This window comes from Stegodyphus dumicola, chromosome 7 (genome assembly GCF_044657685.1).
Source record: "Stegodyphus dumicola isolate Sdum_Otavi_A_Nest chromosome 7, ASM4465768v1".
Lineage (NCBI taxonomy): Eukaryota > Metazoa > Arthropoda > Arachnida > Araneae > Eresidae > Stegodyphus > Stegodyphus dumicola.
In genome coordinates this window covers 33,063,374-33,085,764 of record NC_140774.1, presented here as the reverse complement: position 1 = coordinate 33,085,764, position 22,391 = coordinate 33,063,374, and the positions used below count along the sequence as shown (strand labels likewise).

General features: G+C 29.8%; 1 protein-coding gene across 2 annotated transcripts in view; it reads right to left on the bottom strand.

Annotated features, from left to right (window-relative positions):
- Window positions 1-468: 468 nt before the first annotated feature.
- Window positions 469-22,391, bottom strand: part of LOC118185920 (G protein-signaling modulator 2-like) — a 64,575-nt gene continuing 42,652 nt past the window's right edge. The window contains exons 12-13 of one of the 2 annotated variants that reach the window (XM_035355886.2): window positions 16,994-17,250; window positions 469-9,783 (exon numbers count right to left, since the gene is read on the bottom strand). In XM_035355886.2, the coding sequence (XP_035211777.2) occupies window positions 9,451-9,783; window positions 16,994-17,250 (590 nt within the window). In that variant the 3' untranslated portion in view covers window positions 469-9,450. Of the gene's footprint in view, window positions 9,784-15,474; window positions 15,622-16,993; window positions 17,251-22,391 lie in introns of those variants that run through there. The other variant, XM_035355887.2, reaches the window with a different exon arrangement.

Below are 22,391 nucleotides of genomic sequence, written 5' to 3'. Positions count from 1 at the left end.
AATGCTATTAATTTTAAAATCAGAACTAAATTTTAGCTAAAATAAACTTAAAATTTATTAACAATCAAATCTCTATAATAAAGAGCTTACATCAAATACACTTCCATCTTACTGGTATCAAACTTACAGGTCCACTAAGCTTTTTGCTAGAAAGCTTATCATTGTCTGTTGATTAAATCAAAATTTAAATAGCAAAACGATCGTAAATAACAGTACAAATACATGAAAGGCCAAATGTAATATATATATATATATATATATATATATATAATTTTGTTATTGTTATCAGACTTGATTCACTTCTTTGACCATCACATCAGAGCAAGTTCATAGGACGTGTTTCAATTCAGAAATGAAATGAAAATTTTATCTTTCAATATAATTCTACAGAGTAAATAATAGGTACTAGAACAAATATAATTTATAATATGTGGTGGTTTTTAAATATATAAAAAATAAACTTGCATGTACAAACCAAAGATTTATTATTGTTGCAACACATGTACATTAAAATGAAGAGTACAATAAATTATACACAGCAATTTTTATTAAAAAACTATCCAATAAAATTGTGCTAAAAAAAAGAATGAATATTTTTAAAGTGGAAAACAAATGACTAAAAGCTGCAATTAAAATGAATAATAAGCAGTTAAATGATGCACACACATCTATGTGCACACACAGAAAAATTTAGCATCCTTATTCCAAGACAATATAGGTATAATCAACTGAACAAGGTTTAATTTCCTTCCGTGGAATTTTTGCGATAGAAAGAATTACATATAAGAAAAAACATTCACACTGTCCTGTCAAAAAAGTATGAAGCTTTTAAATTAGAATGTCCTACCCCTCGAAACAGATTTAACTCTGCCAGACAAGAATTTGTAATGGTATTTCAGTCCAACTGGACTACCAATACTAAGAGTATAGAGTGCAATAGCAATTTAATATGGCTACATGTAATAACATTTGTGACTTTAAGTGAAGTTGCACTTGTAAACCTTGAAAAATTGGGACTTCATTAAACACCCCAGCCACAACAGTCTGATGTTCTGTGGCAAAGATCAATATAATAACACTATATTTATGATACATTTACAATGGAAAAGGACTCGGAATATGAGCAATAAGAATATCCTAATCAGGTTTCAAAATAATATTGCAAGATAAGGGTTACAAGACCTTTGGCTTGACTTATTCAGAGAAAAGCTAAGTCTCTATATAAAAACTTAGTTGAATTCAATGTTAATAAGAAACTATTCATATAGTCACACAAAAGTCATCACAGTGACTTGCATCAAATCGAAATTAGAAGTCAATGACCAACTTGCATTCCATTGCTGACCTACAAACACAAGAAAACTGACTATAGTGAAGAAGATAGTATCGGCAGTAGTTCAATGACAGAAAATCGCATGGCAAGGAAAAAGTAGGGTGATTGGTGGTGAAATTATTTGAAGAAAGACCGTCGTTGACCTTCTTTGTACCATCACTACAGTGCAAGGTCTGGAGGGTTTGGGATATACATGGATGGATAGATTAGCATATTTTTTGTTATAATTACATGGCATTTGTGGCATAGTGGTTGTCCCTGGAAATCATGTGCACTATACTATATTTGATGCACTTCGCTGGCAGTGATGAATACTTCCAACATGACAGTATTAGGGCCCATCAAGCTCAAATATACATAGTTTGAGGACCATCATAAAAGCATTAAATATCTTTCAATGAATTAAATTCCTAAACTATCAATCATAAGCATGGATGGGACCTACTGCTCTGAAATGTACATTTGAGCCACATAACTGAAAGTGCAGAAAATGGACTTGAATACAAATGGGAATATTACATCACTTCATCTATGACATGAATTAGCAAATGTGTAGCAGATGGTCCCATAAAATATTAAAGAAACATTCAACACTTTTTTGACAAAGCAGTATAAAACACTTCAATTTCAAGGATACACATTTCATACTCAAAATTACTTCCTTAACCAATATATATGCAAACACCAATTTTTTAAGCAGAAATGATAAAAGTTGAAATGAGTATAAAAAATGTATTTTTTTTTTTCTTTTTTTAAAGAGCAAGTATATTAAAAGTGATTGTAAAATAAAGACGAAAGAGGATATTAGTGTTAAAACTTTAATGCCAAATATAACAGAAACATTTAAATTACTAAGTATATTAATAACTAAATTTTCAAATTTTATTCTCTCCCTCATTGAAATTATTTTTTAATTAAAAAACTTAATTGCTTTCAGTAACTTAGTACACAAGCAAAAACCTGAAAAATTAAACTTAGAAAGTCACAAATTTAATTAAAACAGTTTTTATAAGGAAACAAATTGTATTCAGACTTTTAAAATTCGAAAAAAGGATAAAATTTCACAGATTTATCAGCTTTTAAAATTAAAAAAATAATAATAATAATAATATAAAAAATAAAATAAAATTATTTTTGACTCTTACAGAAACACTTCCACCATTAAATGACCATTAATTTTGAGAACAAATTTAAATCAACCAACTTTTAAAATCAGACAATCTCAGTAAAATTGGAATGTTTCTAAATTTTGTGCAAGCACTATACAAACACTTGCACTATTATATCACTGTTCAGGAAAATCCTCTTCATATAATGAAGTAAAGGAAAATACATTCACAAATTATGTAGATTTACTGGAAACTACTTATTAACATTACTTAGAGGTTTTTAAAATTTTTCTCTCATGTTTTATTACTACTTTTTAAAACTGGTTCAAAATACTAATTAAGGAGTTATATAAACAATGCATTTTGAAATATATATATATTAATATAATTTATATTTACACATTATATTATTTCAGTTGTTTTTCAAATTAGAGCACAGAATGCGAAACACGTTAATGTGAATATTTCCTTTCAATTGAAAAGAAACCCACCGAGTCTTTAAAGCAGCTCAAGATTTAACAATATTTCGTTTAACAATTTCCATCATAAGTGAGATGCTTCACAGTATTTTCTGGTTGTATAAGTTTAATTTGTGTTTTCTTTCACAAATTTAAAAAAAAAAAAAAAAAAATCAGCTTTAGTTTTATTTCTCTTTCTGCAATATTTAGCTAGAATGTGATATTATTAACAAGTTAAAATATTATATCACAGTTGCTGCTTGAGTACAAAAGGACATCCTTTCAATTGCCTTATATAAAACTCTCCTTAATATTTATGTAAACTAAAGGGGACAGATATTACAGGTATCACAAATGTTTTTAAAAATAATTTGTTACTATAAATTGGGGGAGGGACTTCCTAACACTAAATAGTAAACATTTCCCTTAAAAAAATGTATCCCCCCTTTATATTTTGATATTTATTTCATTCCTGCCTCTAGCTATGTCTTAAGTTATACTGGTCATCTAACATATTTAATTTAAAAAGGTAGAAAATAACTGTTTTTTTGTCAATGATTAAAGAAAGCAATTTGATATCAGTCATTTCAGCAAAATATTTAGTTTTAACAATTCAATATCCTCTTCATTTTGGCTAAACCTCTTAACAGTTGGTTACATTTGCTTTGCAGGAACATTAAAATTTCTACATAGTAAAAACCAATTCATTCTGCTTTATTATACACAGACTACAAGAAATAAACATTTGTAATTCTTCATTGAGCCAGTGAGCATAATTACATAAAAAAAAAGGTAGGAGCACAGCAATTTTAAAACCTTTACCTTGATAATGAATAAAAAAATAAGATCAGTTTCTTTATTATCAAAAACCTCTTGTTTCATAAGTTGAAAGAATATATATACAGAAGGAATGCTTGCATATTCATTTTGACAAAGAACCACATCACAGTCAAGCTAATTCCAATAAAAAATAAAATTATGTGTACACAATTTTAAGAATGCAACTTGTACTATACGAAACTAGAACATTATATATACACTTTCTCTATATACGAAACTAGAACATTATATACAAACAATTTACTTTCAAATTAATCATGACAGCACTTTGTTTACAAAAAAATATATCAGTTTTGTAATGACAAATGAAAATTAAACACGAAATACTGATAAATGTGATCTTTTGGTATAATGAAAAATATTTCAACATACATCATTCAGAAATTGATATGCAACTGCCAATTTTATTAAGCAGAAAATGAAGTTATAATACAAAGCTGCATGTTAATTCTTCAACCGGTGCATTTATCCGTGATATCCCCCCCCCATTTAGTCAAATGCAGAAAATATTTATCACATACTTACACTGAGTGAAGGATTAAACAAATAGGTCAAGAATTCATATGCAGTTTTCTCACTAAAAGTTCTTATTAAATTAAGCCAATTATTCAAACCAAATGGTAAATACTCCTTAACACAGGTAAATCAATCTGAGTTCAAATCCTAGTGAATAGGCTATTTGAATGGGTGTTTTCATAGTTTTCCCAAAATGTAACATGAATATGTGACAGTTTCTTTAAAAAGTCCTCTATGAAGGCATCACTCATTTAGCAGAGAACCCTCATATGCTTTGTTTTGATTATAGTTAAACATTAAAAAAATTAAGTACATAAAAATTCTGTGATGTCAACAAGACTCATAAAACATCTGCCTCGTGTATAAAAGCTATATAAAATTATTACAACTAAATTTAAATTAAAAAAAAACTAGACACAAAAATGTTACTGTTCATACAGGATAAATTAACAAAGTATGCTCAACATGCCAATGCGATGTGTTGATAACTGGCAGTTAAGATCATTAAATTCAGAGAGCCTTGCTTTGTAATGAAACAAAATACAAACAATTTCATTGTCATGATAAATGTCATTAATTATTCAAAAATAGCTACAATTACTAAACATCCAGCTGCACATAATTAAATGCATATCTGAATCAGGTCATAAATGCAGCATATTTATGCACAATATAATATTAATTTTTAAGCATGTCTATTTATTACATTGTGAATAAAATAATCATGTCCATAAGAAGCTACTTAAGCAATCCACCTCTCCTTTTCATTTTTCTTTTAGGCTTTCCAAAAATCTCCAAATAATAAATTGATGAAAACGAGTTTCAATCTACACAATTAAACACCGATTTTACTTTTTGGCACATTTTTGCTGCATACTCATTTCTTATGACTTAATACATTAACTACTAATACTTCAGAGATTTTCAAGATTTCATAAATTTTATAAAAAGTAACTAACTTTTTATATAAAGACAGCTCTGTCAAACATAAAACAGTAATAACTTTCAATACTAATATTTTTTCAAGTGTAGATAATATAATTTCAACAATTTAAAAGCTTTCACTATTAAAATTTTCTACAATATAAGCTTCAAGAAGACTGAAAATTTTATAAAGACTGCAAGCAACAAGAGAAAGCAGCACATTGTCATGAACAACAAGTCTAAAAGTCATTGCTTTAAATATAATGCTCTTGCTTTCTATAACAATAGAAATTTATTACTTTCTAGCCAAAAAAAAAGTTTTACAATAAGCACTTTAATAAAAATAAAACATATGCAGTCAAATCCCTGAAAATGACATTAGCTAAGTCATAAAATTGAGAAAATGTCATACTACATGCAAAAACTTTCATAGTATTAAAAAGAATGATAAAGAATTTTTTTGCTCATTCAAACAAGTTCACATTGTGTAACAGAAGGTAGAAAACAACAGCTTAAGCCTCCCATTGTATGAATTATTTCTATGTCATTATATTGGTCAGCACTTTATGAAACTAAAATGAAGGAAGTAACTTTGATTTTGCTATCATTTTAAATATTTAATTTATATATCCTAAAGCACCCTCCTTAAAATAATTCTTGAATAATACAAGCACCAACTGTTAAGTGAGGCATCATATCCTCATACACAGATTTATTCAAAATGCCTGGTCAGATTACAAATGACCATAATTTTCTACTGTTAAGAGTTTATTAATTTGGCATGAATAAAAAGGGAAATCTACGATACAGTTTTATCCGTGACCTCCCTTGGGTTAATTATTTTGAATTGCTGAAAGGAAATTTATTTGGTGTTTTCTTGATAATTCCACATATTTTTGCCTCCCTCTTCCCAGATTACATAATAAAAATTTACTTAATAGTAATTTCCCCAAATTTAGTATATTCAATAATTCAGTTCAACAATATCTTTCAACACAAAGTTAATGCTGAATTTTTTTTTTTTTATTTTTTATTTTTTATTATTAACACATTACAGTGATGCAAAAATGAAATGATAAAATATTGTGGACCAAAAAATTGAAACCACATTTCAAATATAAAATACAAAAATAAGTAAACACTGGAAAAAATGGGGAGTTATTCGAGAAGCAAAATAGTCTAAGACCTGTAAATACGAGTAACAATGTATAATGGCAACTATCAGAATTAACCACATTCTGCATATTTAAGATTACTGTATAACTCACTTAATTCATTCATATATTGTGAATTTTTAATGAGCTTTTTAAATTTTCAAACTATTTAACACTTAATAGTAAAATATATTTCAGATTTAAAACTACACATAAAAGATATATTTAAGTACCATCATAACCACTATTTAACAAACAAACATCACAAAAATTTGAAATTTTCAAATAATACTATGTAATATAAATAGCAAAAACTGCTTTAAGTCAAAATATCACTTTGCACAAAGCAAATGACAGAGATTCACACTAGGAACTACTTGAAATATTAGAAAAATGCTTAGCCAATATACGATCAAACTGAATGTTAAGCTTAGTATGCAAAACGAGAAGTTAATATATCCAATTCAATTTTTGATTAGAATTAAACTAAAGTTTAGCTGAAATTCAAAACTCAAACTAGTAGCTACTTCAATACCACAATAACAAGACTATGTTAATGTAAGTCAATATTAACATCAATCACTATGCTAACATAAATCAATGATCTCCTTTAAAAAAAAAAAAAAAAAAACCCATAAAATTTACAAGTTTAATCATATTCTGTATTCATTATGCATTAAATAACAGGTTTTACATGACAAGTTTTAGGACAGATGCTGCCCAAACGGGAAAGTGGTTAGTGACTCTGAGTGCCAGATCAAATGTCCCAAGTTCAAATCCCAGAAAAGGCATATATGTAAATTGTCTGTCCTTTCAAAGGAGGTAACAGTGGCCACTTGTAAGGTGCCTCCATAATAAAATAATAAAATGGTCACACTTCTGCCCTTAATAGTGGCCAAAGCCTAAAATGGCTAGTGTCCACCATTTAAAAAAAAAAAAAAAAAAAAAAAGGCCAGATAAAAAAGTATTTATTTTATTGCAATACTTCTGTCTACTCTTGGAACTATTACCAGAATCATGAGTATTATATTATAATATTGACTACTGAACTCTTAACTTTTGCTAATATACGGAACCTTATAATCTTGTGCAAAGACAACAATCTGCAAAATGTAAACACTGCTGTGGCCACTTGAGGTGTAGGAACAGCGTGGAGCATTCAACTATGTGACCCCGTTATCATCTCAAGTTTTTTTTTTTTTTAAATAATGGTGGACGTGATGCTATACTGATTAACTATTATGGTAAAGGGATAGTGCCCACGTCCCCCATTCTTTATCCTCATCCTTCTGTCTACTCTTAGTAGAAGATACTACACAGTGATACAATACCCCTTTCTTATGTGTATAAAGATTTGATTCAATTTCTTTTAGCAAGTCCTCCATGAAAGCATTTCTAGAAACGAAAGTCCTCATGCACACTCTCCACAAGATAATTATTTGATGGTAATTAAAATAATGTATCCCAGACAATGCACTTCAGAGCAAGATTTAAATAAAGAATGTTCTAAATCATACAAAAAAATAAAACTGCTTGGAATGTAAATTGTTACACAAATACATAGCAAATGAACAGGGAAGGCATATTCATCGGAAAACGATTATTCTTAACTATATTTATGAATTTTGTTTAATGTAAGATTAATGGACTTTGCAAGTGGCTGATTCTAATATTACAATTTATTTATTTACTACTTATTTTGTTATTTTAAAATTATGTCAGCAAAATTATGAAATAATAAACAATGGGGGGAAAACTTTATCTCTATTTTATACAGGTTTTCAGAGGCAAAAAATGCAGTTTCTACAAGAAAGTAAAATGGAAGAACACTACACTGTATTTGTTCATATCTGATTAAGAAGATGAAAAGAATGTTTGTCTTTCAATTCTGGATCAAGTGAATTAACTCTTTGCAATTTTATATAAGTAAAACAAACATTAATTTTACATTTAAAAGTACCATTTAACTCTTTGCAATAAATTCCTAAAATTAAAAAATTAATCAAATCTCAAGGAAATTGAATAATAGAATATAATCATGAATGACAAATAGAAGATGTAAATTATTTCATTAGAAACAAGTACGACTTTATTACAATAAAACAACTGCTTTACTCAATACATCAATTCAGAATCTCAATTTATAAAATGGTTAATATCAGAAATTCATTTCAAGGTAAAATGTATGGCACGATAAATTTGTATAAGAAAATATATACCTTTTTTTAAATATACATGGACACATCTTCCACAAGACAACAGAAATATACAAATCTGAATTAAATAAATTTTAAAAAACTGCACTAAAGATATGGAAATAACTGAAATTTGCAAAATGATAAAAAATATAAGAACAAAAATTACACATTTCTCGATATACTTGCTACACAAATTAATGCATTAATTCATAAGACTAGTTGAATATAGTGAATATAAAATGATCCACTTCTGACAATTCCACAAAAAGCACACATACAGCAAAGATGCATAGATACAACAGAAATATATAGCCATATTCTTCACTTACTAGAGAAATAAGTTAACTCCTCATTAAATTTATACTTTTTTCAGCAATATCTACATTGTAAACACTGCTACATGTTCTATAAATGCATCAAAAGAAGATAAAATATGATTTAAGACAATAAGGAATACTGTCTCAGAAGTTTTAAAGAAGAAAGCTTAAAGGGAATGTACTTAGAAAGTTATTATGAAAAAACACTTCTAATAATCAGATTTGTAAAGTCTATACAGGAAAATTATCCAGCTCAACAAAAAATAGCTTTGGTTATTATGTTAAAAAAAATGACTTTAAAATCCTTTCACATTTAAAATGTGTATGAAGATGCAAAAGTTCTTTGGTTATGCTCTTCTGAATATTTTTACGCACTTTAAGATTTCACTCTTTCATGTGCATTTAACATTTCCCTCAGCATTCTTTTTCACATAAAATAAACAACCCTCCAGCACAAGATTCCATTATTTCACACACATTTAGCACTTTCAGCATACTTTTCCACAGAAAACACAAACAGCCTTTAAAATACATCTTACGCACAGAATTCAAACTGGCACAAAAATTTTGGTCCAGTATGTACATTGTACTACTTTATGGATCAGCGTTTAAAAGACCCTTTAGCTGATACAGCTTTTAAACTAGACCTTAAAGAGCTAGTTTTTGAAGAGCTTCCTGAAGCCTTACCCTGACTAGTGCTTGGAACAACAGGGGCTGTTTTTTCAGGTGGAGGTGGTATTCTTTCAAGTGGAGGCAATTCTGAACGTTGATCTTCAATACGTCCGGCCTGCACCCGTATGATCAAACTGAAAAAATCTTCATCTGGCATTGTTGGAGCAGCATGAGCATTGCTGCCATTACAATTTGCCATTGAAAACATTGGACCCGGATCAATTTCTGGCATACTGCTCCGTTGATCTTCTATCCTACTAGACTAAGAAAATAAAATGTACTTAATTCCTCATTCTTTAAAATAATATACAAAGATTTTAATAAGATTTTTTCCCTCCCTATTCAAAACTTTATTACTTCAAAAAATTCATAATTACTAAAAATTGATCTTAGAAATATATAAACCCATCTGCAATTCCACATCTTAACTGACCAATATGAGAATGATATAGAGGGAATTTTCTTTTAAAAGCATGTTCCAAATTTCAACGCTGAAAAAGCATGCTTTTGATGGTTGCAAATAAATGCTTTCAATTGTCAATTTAACAATTTGCATACTACAGGAAAAAGGTTAAAAAAAGTTACCACATTTGAAGAATGGAGGACTTTTGAAAAATTACAAACTATAAGTAATATTTCACATTTGTATTATATGAGTATACTCTTACTAAGGATCACTAAAAACATAAAAAATAAAAAGAGAAACACATGATCTTTTGTCTTTTATTCATCAATTTGATCCAAATTAAGCACTATGACAAAAAACTTTAAACTTGATATACAGTAAAAGTCCAACTATCTGACAACTAAATGTAAAGTTCACATCATTGAAATATACCAAATTTTTCAGAAACTTTATGTTTCATGATGGTTGCACTAAAACAGTAGTACAACAGAGCAAAACCTATAAATTCATAGGCCAAGATGTGGTATTCCATCCACTTTATGCACCAGCTCTTATGTAGTTAAAATATGATGGTCACTCTGAAATTTTTGAGGTACACATAGTTTTTTTAAGTTATGAAATTTTACGAGTTCAAAGTACTCTTGTCCAGCATCAGTGCACATACTTCTAGAAGTGAATTTCCCAAAGATAAGATGCTTCATTTCACCATTGTGAGCATTGGATCATCTCTGAAGACACATACTTTACTTTTTTGACATGTTTGAATGTCAAAACATGGATGTACATTTCATCTTCAATTCTGATTTTAGGAATAATGCAGTGGCCACCATCTTTAAGTAATTTAAGGGGTTCTTTACTGATTCTGACACGCTCCTCTTTTTGGTGCTCAGTTAAATTATGGGGAAGCCAATGGCAAACTATTTTTTTCATATGCAATTCCTCGTGAATAATTTTATGTTTGGTGGCAGATCCAATGTTACATTCCTTCTGCATCATTTGGTAGGTGCAGCGATTATCATTTTCCAGAGGGCCATTATCCGGGAGCAATGACCTTCCTGTGTGTTCTTCATCAAGAAAAGTGTTGTGACCACTGTGAAATTCTGTAAACCATCTGAATACAGCAGCATGAGATGGCCTTTCATTTCAAAATGCTAATTGTAAACGTTGAACGCATTATTCTCGATTTAATCCTACTTTAAAATCATACTGCGATCATGTTCTCACATCAACTCCATTTTTCCTTCTTTTTAAAATATATTCCACACTAAACTACTTGCAAATGGCCAATAAAAAATCATCTGCTAGGCTAAAATAGTTCATATTTTCAAATCTAACCATTAATTTTTCTCTGCCACTTATCGTCTACACGTATCTAAAAAATTTCAGAGTGACCTTTGTATATTTATGAAATATCTTAAACTAAAATTACAATGTCCAAAAGAAAGTAAGAAATTTATTTAATTTTTTTAGAAAGTTATTAGTAACTGATCAATGTACAAAAAGTAATTATTTCATTTATTGATAGTTAAGATATTTAATATCATTCAGAAATACTTAAAAAAATTGCAATAATTCTATCAAACAATTTCATAAGAAAAGCTTTAAAAGATAGATTTGCATGTGGTAGATTTAGAATGGTGGCCATTTTAGCAATTAGCTACCAAAAGTTAAGTTGATGCTTTGTTAATGGCAATTTGCACAAGCTCAGTTAAATATTGATTAGTTGTTGTAACACAGACATGTCTTATGTTTAATAAATCTATGTATTGAATAGAAAGACTCACAGCAATACAAAATATCAAAAAGTGAGATTGTTCTGAGCACACACTCTTCGGTTTTACAATATTTTTGTTCCAGAACCTGTTTCCAAAGCTCAATAGCTGAGCTATTGTTTTGTTTTACTTGCTTTAATTCTTGATGCTCCAGTAGCTTTACAGCCATAATAACCCCCGCAATTAGCAGTAAGACAGGAAGGAAATTCTTCAAATTGTCAATAGGAAAAAGGTTTCCTAAAACTGTAAATGAGACTTCAGTACTCTTACATCACTCAATTTATCAGTAACGTTTTCAGCCAGTGTGTGCAGCTTGCATGCATAATCTGTAACTATAATGTCACACCCAGGTAAAGTTTCCAACACTTTAGTAAGACATGAGAACATGAGATGTAAGTAAAGATTTTAAAAACACTATACCTGCGAAAAATGCCCAATCTATTAACCAGTTGGCATCTTCACTTTCTAGGAAAGATAAACCCTTTTCCGATGATAAATTGTTTGAATGTTTCTAGCAAATAAAAGAATTTTGTTAGCCCACTGCTTAGTGAAAGCCACCTTACTAAACAAAACCACAAAAATCATCTGGAAGTTCATCATCTTATACTGGGTTGTAACGAAAGTTTCCCGCACCACAAATACCGTCTGCGCAAACATTTCACGTTAACGGGTTTAATCATATTTTGTCAAACGATTTTTAGCAGTTGAAAAAAAGAGGCTTTAGAATACTGCGTCGTGAAATTTGTAAAAAAATATTGTTATCGTTATGTACAAGGTGTCTGAAAGGGAACTATCACACTACCAGATTATAACCATCATTTACTTCCAGTTCTATTGCAAAAAGTCAGCAAGAGAATATCACCAAATTATGTGTACAGCTTTAGGTACTAATGTTGTATTATATGACAATGTGAATACCGAAAATTCAAAAACAAGGATTATAACATTCAAGAAGTACAGAGCATTGGCCGGCCTACCGATGTTGATGAGGTCCACCTGCGAGAACTTGTGGAAGAAGATCAGTATGCAACCATTTGAGAGCTTGCTAAGGCATTAGATGTTATACCATGTCCATTAGATGCCTTATGCATCGCATAAACTTGACATACAAGTTCAATCAGGTGCCGCATTAGCACGAGAGTATTTGGGAAAAGGTAAAACCCTCATCCGTAAGGTGTACAGTGAAATGCTAGTCCATGCTGATACTGCTATCAAGGAAAAACTTCGAACTGAGTTTTGACGCGAAAAGGTGACATTCCATCAAGATAATGCAAGATCACATGTGTCTGCATTCTCTGTATGGACTCGAATGGGATCTTTTGCCACAACCAACATATAGCCCGACATTGCTCCTTCGGACTTTTCCTTTTTTCCACATCTGCAGCTACATATGCTTCTTTAATATGACATTTCACACCTGCAGCTACCTTACTGGTGCTATCCTTCATTCAGCAGAGGACATCCGAAATGAGGTTGATCTGTTTTTGGACTCGCAGCCATCAAGCATATGGGCTGAAGGCTTAGAAATCTACCAAAACGTTGGCAGAAAATCATAGATTTGGGGAGTGATTACTACCTGCACTATAGGTACTATTTTCATGTTTTTTTTTTTTTTTTCCCAAACTTTATTTAAGAACATTTTTTGGCGGAAAACTTTTGTTACAACCAGGTATTACTTTTTCTGTACACAGACTTTTTTGAACTGTTGACGAGTTTTGGTGTTTCAGCATATGTAGCTAATGTTTTTTAAAATTAACATCCCAATATGATCAGATTTTAGATATTTAGCTACTAGGTGTTCCTTATGAACAATGCAATGGACAGGGATAAAATTAGGGTATACAATGCACTGGTATTTAAAATTGCCTAAAGCCCTTAAAATAAGACCTCTCAAGCTGGATTGCTGTAGGTTGCAAGATTGACTAACTTTTCATGAGTATATAATGTTTTCCAAGTACAGCGTCAAGGCTGTTTTTTTATAACTACACCGAGAATTGTATCCTTTTAATGTAACACTAGTCCAATAGTTCCCCCTTCTGTCCTAGCTTATTCGCTACATAATGAGCAAATACAACTAGCTATGATTTATGTTCAATGCCTTTAGATTTGTCAAAGTCCAGATTCAGTTAAGCAGCTTGTTAAATCCTTTTCCAAGTTATAAATGATGTCATCGGAAATAACACAAATTCGCCTTTCCATAGTACATTTAGATGCACCTATTTGTTCAATTAATTTCAGCAATCCTTCCCCCTGGGTCTAAAGCAGAAATTACTTCCGCAAGATTTCTTCTTGTGAAATCTCCTTCAGTGTAAGGGTGCTTTGATCGAGCAATAAGTATTAAACGCCTTAACATACCCATAGTTGGTTGTTAGATCTGCTTCTTTAATAAAAATTAACATAACCATGGCCTGGTTATTTAATTGTGCTTTTAAAGAAAATATTTTATTTCATCTTAGCTCGCAACCAGCAGGAACTTGTTGGCTGAAAGGATAGTTATGCGATTCATAACGCCACTTAAAATTACAGGCCTTGAACTGTGACAATATTATTTGAAAAAAAACATTTGTTGAAAAAAAATGGTTTCCCATTTTTTTCAACAAATTCACTTCCCACTTTCGGTCAGGTAAATAAATCAAAAGAGCAATGCTTAACATGCAAACATAAACAATCCAGCCTGAATTGTGATACCAAAACCTTCCATGTCGGACTAAGAGCCATATAACATTGATGGATGATAAACAGATATTGAAAATTGTTATGAATTCTGTCAATCAAATCTTCAGGAAAGGCTTGCTCTTACAGACAGTTCGAGCAAATATTAAAAACAAGGGTAAACAATCCATTTCTGAAATACATATATTACTCAACCTTGGACCTTTGATAAATTTCATCAAAAGAAGAATTTCTGAAAATGAGAATAAAAAAATATACAAGCCTTAGAAACAGAAATAAATAGTTACACCACAGTATCAATACACAACAAAATAACTGCAAATCTATGTAGAAATAAAGAATTTCAATTAGGAGATACATTTCATTGTAGTAGTACATTGGACTTCTTTCCATGTAGTATTTATTCGCACAATAATTGCAGATGAATTTCATTACTTCTTGAGCCAGATATGTATAGAATAATTATTACAGCAAAGGGCTGCTGAACTCCTGGATCATCAGTAGTAGAAACTAAACTGGGATGGTTTATGAGCGGAACAGAAAACACATGTAAAATATCAGTAACATTTAATATCATCGAGATTTTGATACAAGTTAAAAATAATTTGGAAGTTGATTCAACATTTCAAGATATGAGAAATTTATGACAACTGGAAGCTTTTGGAATTTCTAATAAATCTGATGACAATTACGTCTTAGATGATGAAATTTTTCAGAATCTGTAAAATATGAGGAAAACTTATAAACAGCTTGCTTGCCATGCATGCAGATGTATATATGCTGTGCATGGGATAATTTTGAGGCAGCAGAAAAATGACTTGAATCGCTGTGGCAATGATTTAAGAATCCAGTTTCAAGAGCATTACAAAGCTTTGATAGATCAACATTTATAAGAAAGTATTGTGGAAGAAGAGAGGTATTTAAAAACTGAAAAAGGGTATTTTTACCACATCAAGATATAATTAGAGAAAACAAAGATACCACAAAACTTGAAACATCACATGCTGAAGGCAAACTGCTATTGAATGTCATTTAGAATTAGAAGGTACTTTCCATTTGGAACAGGTTTTACTACTTTGAAAATAACGTAAATATAGACTTGTGACTTTCGGAAAATCTAGTTGTTGCTATCAACTTTTAAAGAATTCCAACAAGTGGCTTTTACTGACCTGAAGTTTGGACACTCCTGCTTGACTTTAAACTTCTGCAATATTTTAAATTCATAGAAGAAAAGATATTTCAAAACATACTGAAAGGACAGACAAATTTTCAATCAAAATTTCAATGCTTAATTTATAGAGAAAAATTCAAATACACTTTGTTATAGCCATGCCACAGATGAAATGAGAGCATTACGTGCAAAGCAAGGAAAATCAACTTTTATTTTATAAAAAGAATGCGTCAAAAAGTTTTCGTTTTTTTCTTTGTCTGTATTTTTTTTTATCTTCATCTGTTTTCAGATACACTGTGTAAAAATATTTGATAATTGTAAAATTATTATAAGTTAAAGAAATATCAAAACTACTAAAATTTTTGGCAACCCACAGTTTAAGAAACTCAGTCTAATAAAGGCCCTTTTATCTGGATTGTAGCAATCAAAGTAGTAGAGTACTTTGCAAATATTATTAAATTTTTTATGGCACACTATAGCTGGCTCTAGTTCTTCATTTGGATGCTAAATAAATAAAGCTAGCTTCCACAAACTCATAATGAAAAGTACTAAAACATTCAATTAGTTATAATATGGAGATAAAAATTCTGCAGTATATAGAAAATATAGACTGTTTTCTGATTTACAATACTGACACCATTGAAAACTAAAAAGACATTTTATCTACTTTTAAAAGAGATTCAATAGATTAAGACAATTCAAATCAAATGAAATTTAATAAGAAAATTCTATTCGGCATATGCATAATTTAATTTCACCAGTTCATTTATTTAATTTATTGAAGTGAAAAATTTTTCTTAGCAAAGGCTATAAATTGGGAGATTCAATGAGCTGTCAGAAGGCCCGGGAAATATATTGAAAATCTGGGAAAATCAGCAACTACGAATAAATATTTTGATATTCAATTTAACAGCATCCTTTACATTTCCTATCTTCACCTGCCAAATCTAATCACCTTAGTTATGAGAAAGTGATTATGGCAATAACAGTTGTTTCATATATATCATATTTTTATGCAATGAATATGTTAAAGCATTAAAGCTATAGGACTACAATTTTACAATACTAGTGTTACCACCCATTTATTAAAATAATAATAATAATAATAATTTTAAAAAATCTGTTATACTTTTTTTTATGAAGATGATTATTTTGACAAAGATAAGCAATTAGTATTCATCAAGCATGACTCTACAATTCCAAGATTGATACATAAAGAAATTATGCAGAAGATTCCAATAATATTGTCAAAATCATAATTACACAATTTTCAAAATAAATGTTATCCAATGACAAAAATTTAATAAGACTTCAATAAAAATGAAACTGATAAATTAAGTAACATGACTGGTAAGAAAATATTATTACTCTGAAGAAAAATTTTAATTCTGTTTAAATATTTATATTAAAGAATAAAACATTCTATTAGCTAAAAACTAGCGATACATACTTGACTTCTCATCAGCAACTCAAAGAACTCATCATCAGTTAGATCACCTGCATCTCCAACAGTACGATGAAGTGATTGGCCTGGAGGTATTGTATTATTATTGGTATAATGTCTACGTGGAACTCTTTCCATGTAGATTTCATTCGCACAATAATTCAAGCCAGGCAGTCGTGGTAAGCTTGCTCTTTGTTCATCCAGTCTACGACTCTGCATACCAGCAATTAAGTCAAACAAATCATCTCTTACACGATTATTCTCTGTTAAAACAAATACCACATTATGAAAATTTTATTTGAAAGATATATATTTAAATAGCATGCCTTTTCATTACTCAGTATTATCTACTTAACCATCATAGTAAACAGATAATGTAAAATATAATATTGTAATCATAAACACAAACACACACATGCGTACATATATATAAGCATAGGTAATCCTTATTACCATATCTAAGGAATGACATGGTGAAGTAATATTATAAACCTTATTGTATGGATAATCATGAATCATATTCACTTAAAGATGTACTAAAATTAATAAGGAAATTCATCAAAGAATAGAGAAAGTTACAGTCGACACCTACAAAATATTTCTTATTTAATGTTTCAAAGAGAACTTGTCAAGGGGAGTGTTTCAACTTAAAATTTTTAATTAAAAATATTTTAAGCTTTAAATTTGATTCATTAAAATGAGTTTCGAATACATGTTTTGTCCCTCTGGACTATTTGAGACTTAAAACCATTTTGAACAAAATTCGTAACACTAATATATATTAAAACGAGTCCCTAATAAGTTCAGATCTTACCCTACATTTAAATTTTTGCTTTAGAGCAGTTTCTCGTAAATTTTACAAAAAGAAATTGCCTTTAAATAACACAGACAGCCCAGTTATCTTATGTAAAAAGGACCTGTACACAATCGTTTTTCAATTAAGTTCATAGAGTTTTTTTTTTTTTTTTTTTTAAGTTTTGCTTAAGTGAAGATCTAAACCCATTTGGGACCCGTTATAATATATACTAGTGTTGCAAATTTTATGCACAAGTGTGTTGTGTGTGTGTGTGGGGGGGCAATATGAATATGTTTTAACATCTAGACTTTAAAAGAAACACAATTTCAAATAAATTTTTTGGAAATATGTACTGCATAACAAAATGCCAAGTAACTAGACTTCTATTTAGATTTTATTTCTAATTAAACACCTTGGGAAATAAATAGTTATCAAAATTTTTGTTTTTAATAGTTTACTCAAATGTTTAGATATAAGAAGATGCTCTGAAAACATCCACAATCAACCACACACTTGATTGCATAAAGTAACAGTAACAAAGGATACACTGGAATTATATTCTGCAAAAGAAGAAGTATACTTTATTTAGTAAAAGCTAAAAATTAAAAACTGGATGATGTGTTAAAAAAAATCAAATATCTCCTGGTAAAACTGGGAGAGCTGGCAGTTAAAGGATAAGAAATACTGTCATCATGTCAATTAAAAGAAGAAATGAAGATTATAAAAGTAATAAAACATGCTTTATGGTTTAAAAAAATCTAAAAGGAATTTTAACAATTTTAACAGTTGCTTTTGCTAAAATTGGCTCTTTCACACTTGAATCAGGTGAAATAGCAAAATAGTTTATATGATACTCGATGAACATGCATTTACACTAAAAATGGAGATGGTATATATCTTCTGTCTATTTGAAAAGTGAAAAAATATATATGTAACTCTATAAAAATATTTAATATTTATAATTAGATACTTCATGAATTAAATGCATTTTTATTTAAATTAGATTAAAAAGTCAAAAAATAATATTCTTAAGAGCTAAAACTATTGCTCTTAAATAGCTTAGTTTGCTAAATGATGAAAGACACATTATATTTGAAAGATCTCATATTTTGCTAAATGGCAACAGATTTGAATGAAAAGCAAAACAATTAACTTCCAGTGAACAACATGTAAAATGAAGCAACGAAAAACTGTTTCGAGATTAACAGCCCTTTTGAGTTTTAAAAAATAAATAAACAAAATAAGAGAGAGAAACTGGCTGATTAACCTTGCCGATTCTTAATCAGTAAAAATTTCTTAGTTTCTGGGGGGGGGGATGTCAACAGCTTTTACTTAGCTGTTAAATATTTTGTTTTAGTTCCTGAATATAAAAATACTACTTTTATTCAAGCTTTGGCTTTTGTTAATGCTTTTTACACTTTTCATTGTTTAATTTATGAAATACATTACAAATAATTTAAATCTAAATTAATGCTTATATGTGTTTTTTGAGCGTGGGAAAAGGGGGTGATCTTTTAACAATAATTAATGGGAAAGGATGAGAACTACTATATTAGACAGTCAGTCAATTAAAGAAGCATAGTAATCATCATTTATAAGTTACAAATAACTTTAAAATAAAAGTTACAAAGATGTTTTAATCCTTTAATGGTAATAAATGAGCCTAACTGACAGCTGAAGTATGCAGTATTACAAAGCACACAAACTAGTTCAGCTTTACCTGAATAATTTGTGCCTCCTGGAAACACAAGCTAATTTTACGCACATAGTAGATTTTTATCTACTGTGCATAACTAGTCAGTTTTTATCTAGTCAGTGTTCTTCAATTTACGAATGAAAACCAACTTACAAATGGAAACAAAATGAATTTTTTTAATGCGTATGCCATTACCAAATAATTTTCTATTATATAAGAAAGAATTAGTTTTCATTCATTATTTTGGCATTGTTACTGAAATGGTGTAAATGTGGACCCTTCATATACTTTTGTCAAAATTCAGACTCAAACTACAAAATGAATTTTAATAAATGGTTATGAGCAACTAAAAATTAGAAAGAAACTTTTCTTAACTCAAGAAACACAAAGTGAAAGTGATTTCAGTGGTTTATATGTTTACAGTAAAATATGCTACCAGTTTTAAACAGTTAGTCACAGAAATAAATATTAGATCTAACCATTTGGTGGCTACCACATCATTTAGACATTACTTTTTTACCATGCACAGTATCCTACAGCGGAAATAACTAGGAATGCAACTTATTTTTTCCAACTTGTCTTAATAAATGACACTCATTTTTGACAATGTTATAAAAGCTAAAAGTCAATTTTTTTTAAAGGAGAGTTATGTACTTGATTTCTAATGAAAATACTCATTCTTTCATACTAGCAACACCTGTAAAATTGAATTAGAGCTACAGAATGGTTAATAATTTTGTAAGTTGCGAATTACTACTGAAATAATCTGTCTAGGTTTTTTTTTTTTTAACATCAGATTTTTAATTTTTTCAAAACTTAAGTATCTCATAATCACTATAATCTTTCCTAAATACTAGTTATTAGTTAACACAATTTATCAAATTTTCCTCTTTGTGCTATCATTTTAGCAATAAAATCTTTGACAAATTAATGAGATGAACTGGATGTAAAACAATATTCTTCTAATTTATGTAGAAAATCATGCAATACATGTAGTAACATTTATATTCACTAAATTTAATTTGTCTGCGGAGGTTAACTCTCAACTATTATTCAAGAATACTGGGTTACTTTCACGAATGAGTCATGCACCTAGACGAAAATCTACTTTGTGAGTAGAATGCATTTGTCACTTTAAGCGTAAATGGTTAGGATAAACTTAGTTCATTTAAATATATAACACCACATACATGAAAGAGAGCTAGTTATGCTCGTTCATGACAGTCAAAGGATAAATGAAGGAAATAAAACACACATATATACACATAAGGGGGAATGCGTTCACATTTATTACTTAAACACTGATACATGACATACATACAGTACAAAGTCTTTAATCCGGACTCGTCGGGACTTCAGGGATTCCAGATTAGGGGTTTTTCCGGATTATAGATCATCAATTTAAATCTGGTAATATGGCATGCAGAAATTATAAAAAATATATATATATATGAATCCGTAATTTAGAAAATAAAGAGCAATTATGATCTAAAGGGTATTAAAATTTACAAAAACAAAAAAAAAAAAAGCTTAATATTTATTTGTTTACTTTATTAAACATTTCTTTCAAAGCAAGTTGTTTAAGTTGCTTCGTTTCTTGTGCTAATACTTTCTCTTTAATTCTATAAACAGACATAATTTCTTGTTCAGTTACAAAGTTCCGCTGTTCAAGTCCTGTAATTGCTGTGCCGAGAATACTTACTTATTTGTCAATCGAAATTTTTTCATTTTCACTAACCTCTCTGTCACTTTCTTCATGCCTTTATCCATTTTTTGCAGCAATTCCACTTTTTGGTTGATGGACATCGAAACATACTTTCGCTTTGTATATCCTTTGGCAGATCCAGAATCAGAAACTCTTTTTGCTATAACAGAAGGTTCAAGCTTACTTTTTATAAAATTGCTCTAACAGTCTGCAAAAAATAATAAGCCGGATCCAATTAGAAGATTAAGGAACAACGAAATCTGCAACATTAACTGAAATAATTTTAGTCTAGCTTATACCGTCCGTTATAAATGTGCATCCGTTAAACGTATTATGCGTATGCATAAATACTACGCATGCACAGAAAGTTTGTAGCTTTGAGGCCCGGATTATAGATCATTCTGGATTATGGACGTCAGGATTAAAGACTTTGTACTGTATTAAGTTACTGAATAAGGTAAAGCTCTCGACAGCAACCGCCTAAGGGAAGGCATGCTTTTATGGAGAATTTTTTAACAGAAACTGGCTCATATTCATATTGCACATGATGAAAACCATTATAACCAACAATGCAGCCAGTACATTTGCCTGAGATCAAAGGCAGGTCAAATTCCTAGTGGTCTTTATCACATGAACTTGGTGAGTTAGAAGACATACAATGTGTGATCAAATGATTTATTTGTGTCACATCACATGGATTAGTGGATAGGTAATATCATGGTGTCACAACCCAAAGAGCAGGCCAGCACTCACTTATTACCCTTGCATATTTGGGCTATTGATAAAAACCCAGCATGATTTAGAATCCGTCCACAGTCAGTGAGCAAGCAATAATGCAGTTTCCAACACCACAGGAATGCTAGTTGGACAAAAGTAAAGAAAGAAATTAGGAAGCGAAACTATGTAGCTGCGAGTGTATACAGATGATCACCATTTTATGAACTTGAGAGCAGATATAATCGAATTTGCTCTTAAAGAGTGAAATTTGTTTGGAGTTAAAAAAAGAAATTATATTAAAGATGATTGACAAAAAGAGAAAATCAAATGACTATAAATAAGTGACAATCCATTTCATTTGAAACAAAAATCACTTTAATAAAAATTGAGAATATTGTGCATTCAAATAGTATAAATCATTTGACAATTAGAATAATTCTCAGGGGGGGGAACATATACTTGAACATATCAAAAGGTGTAATGCCAATGC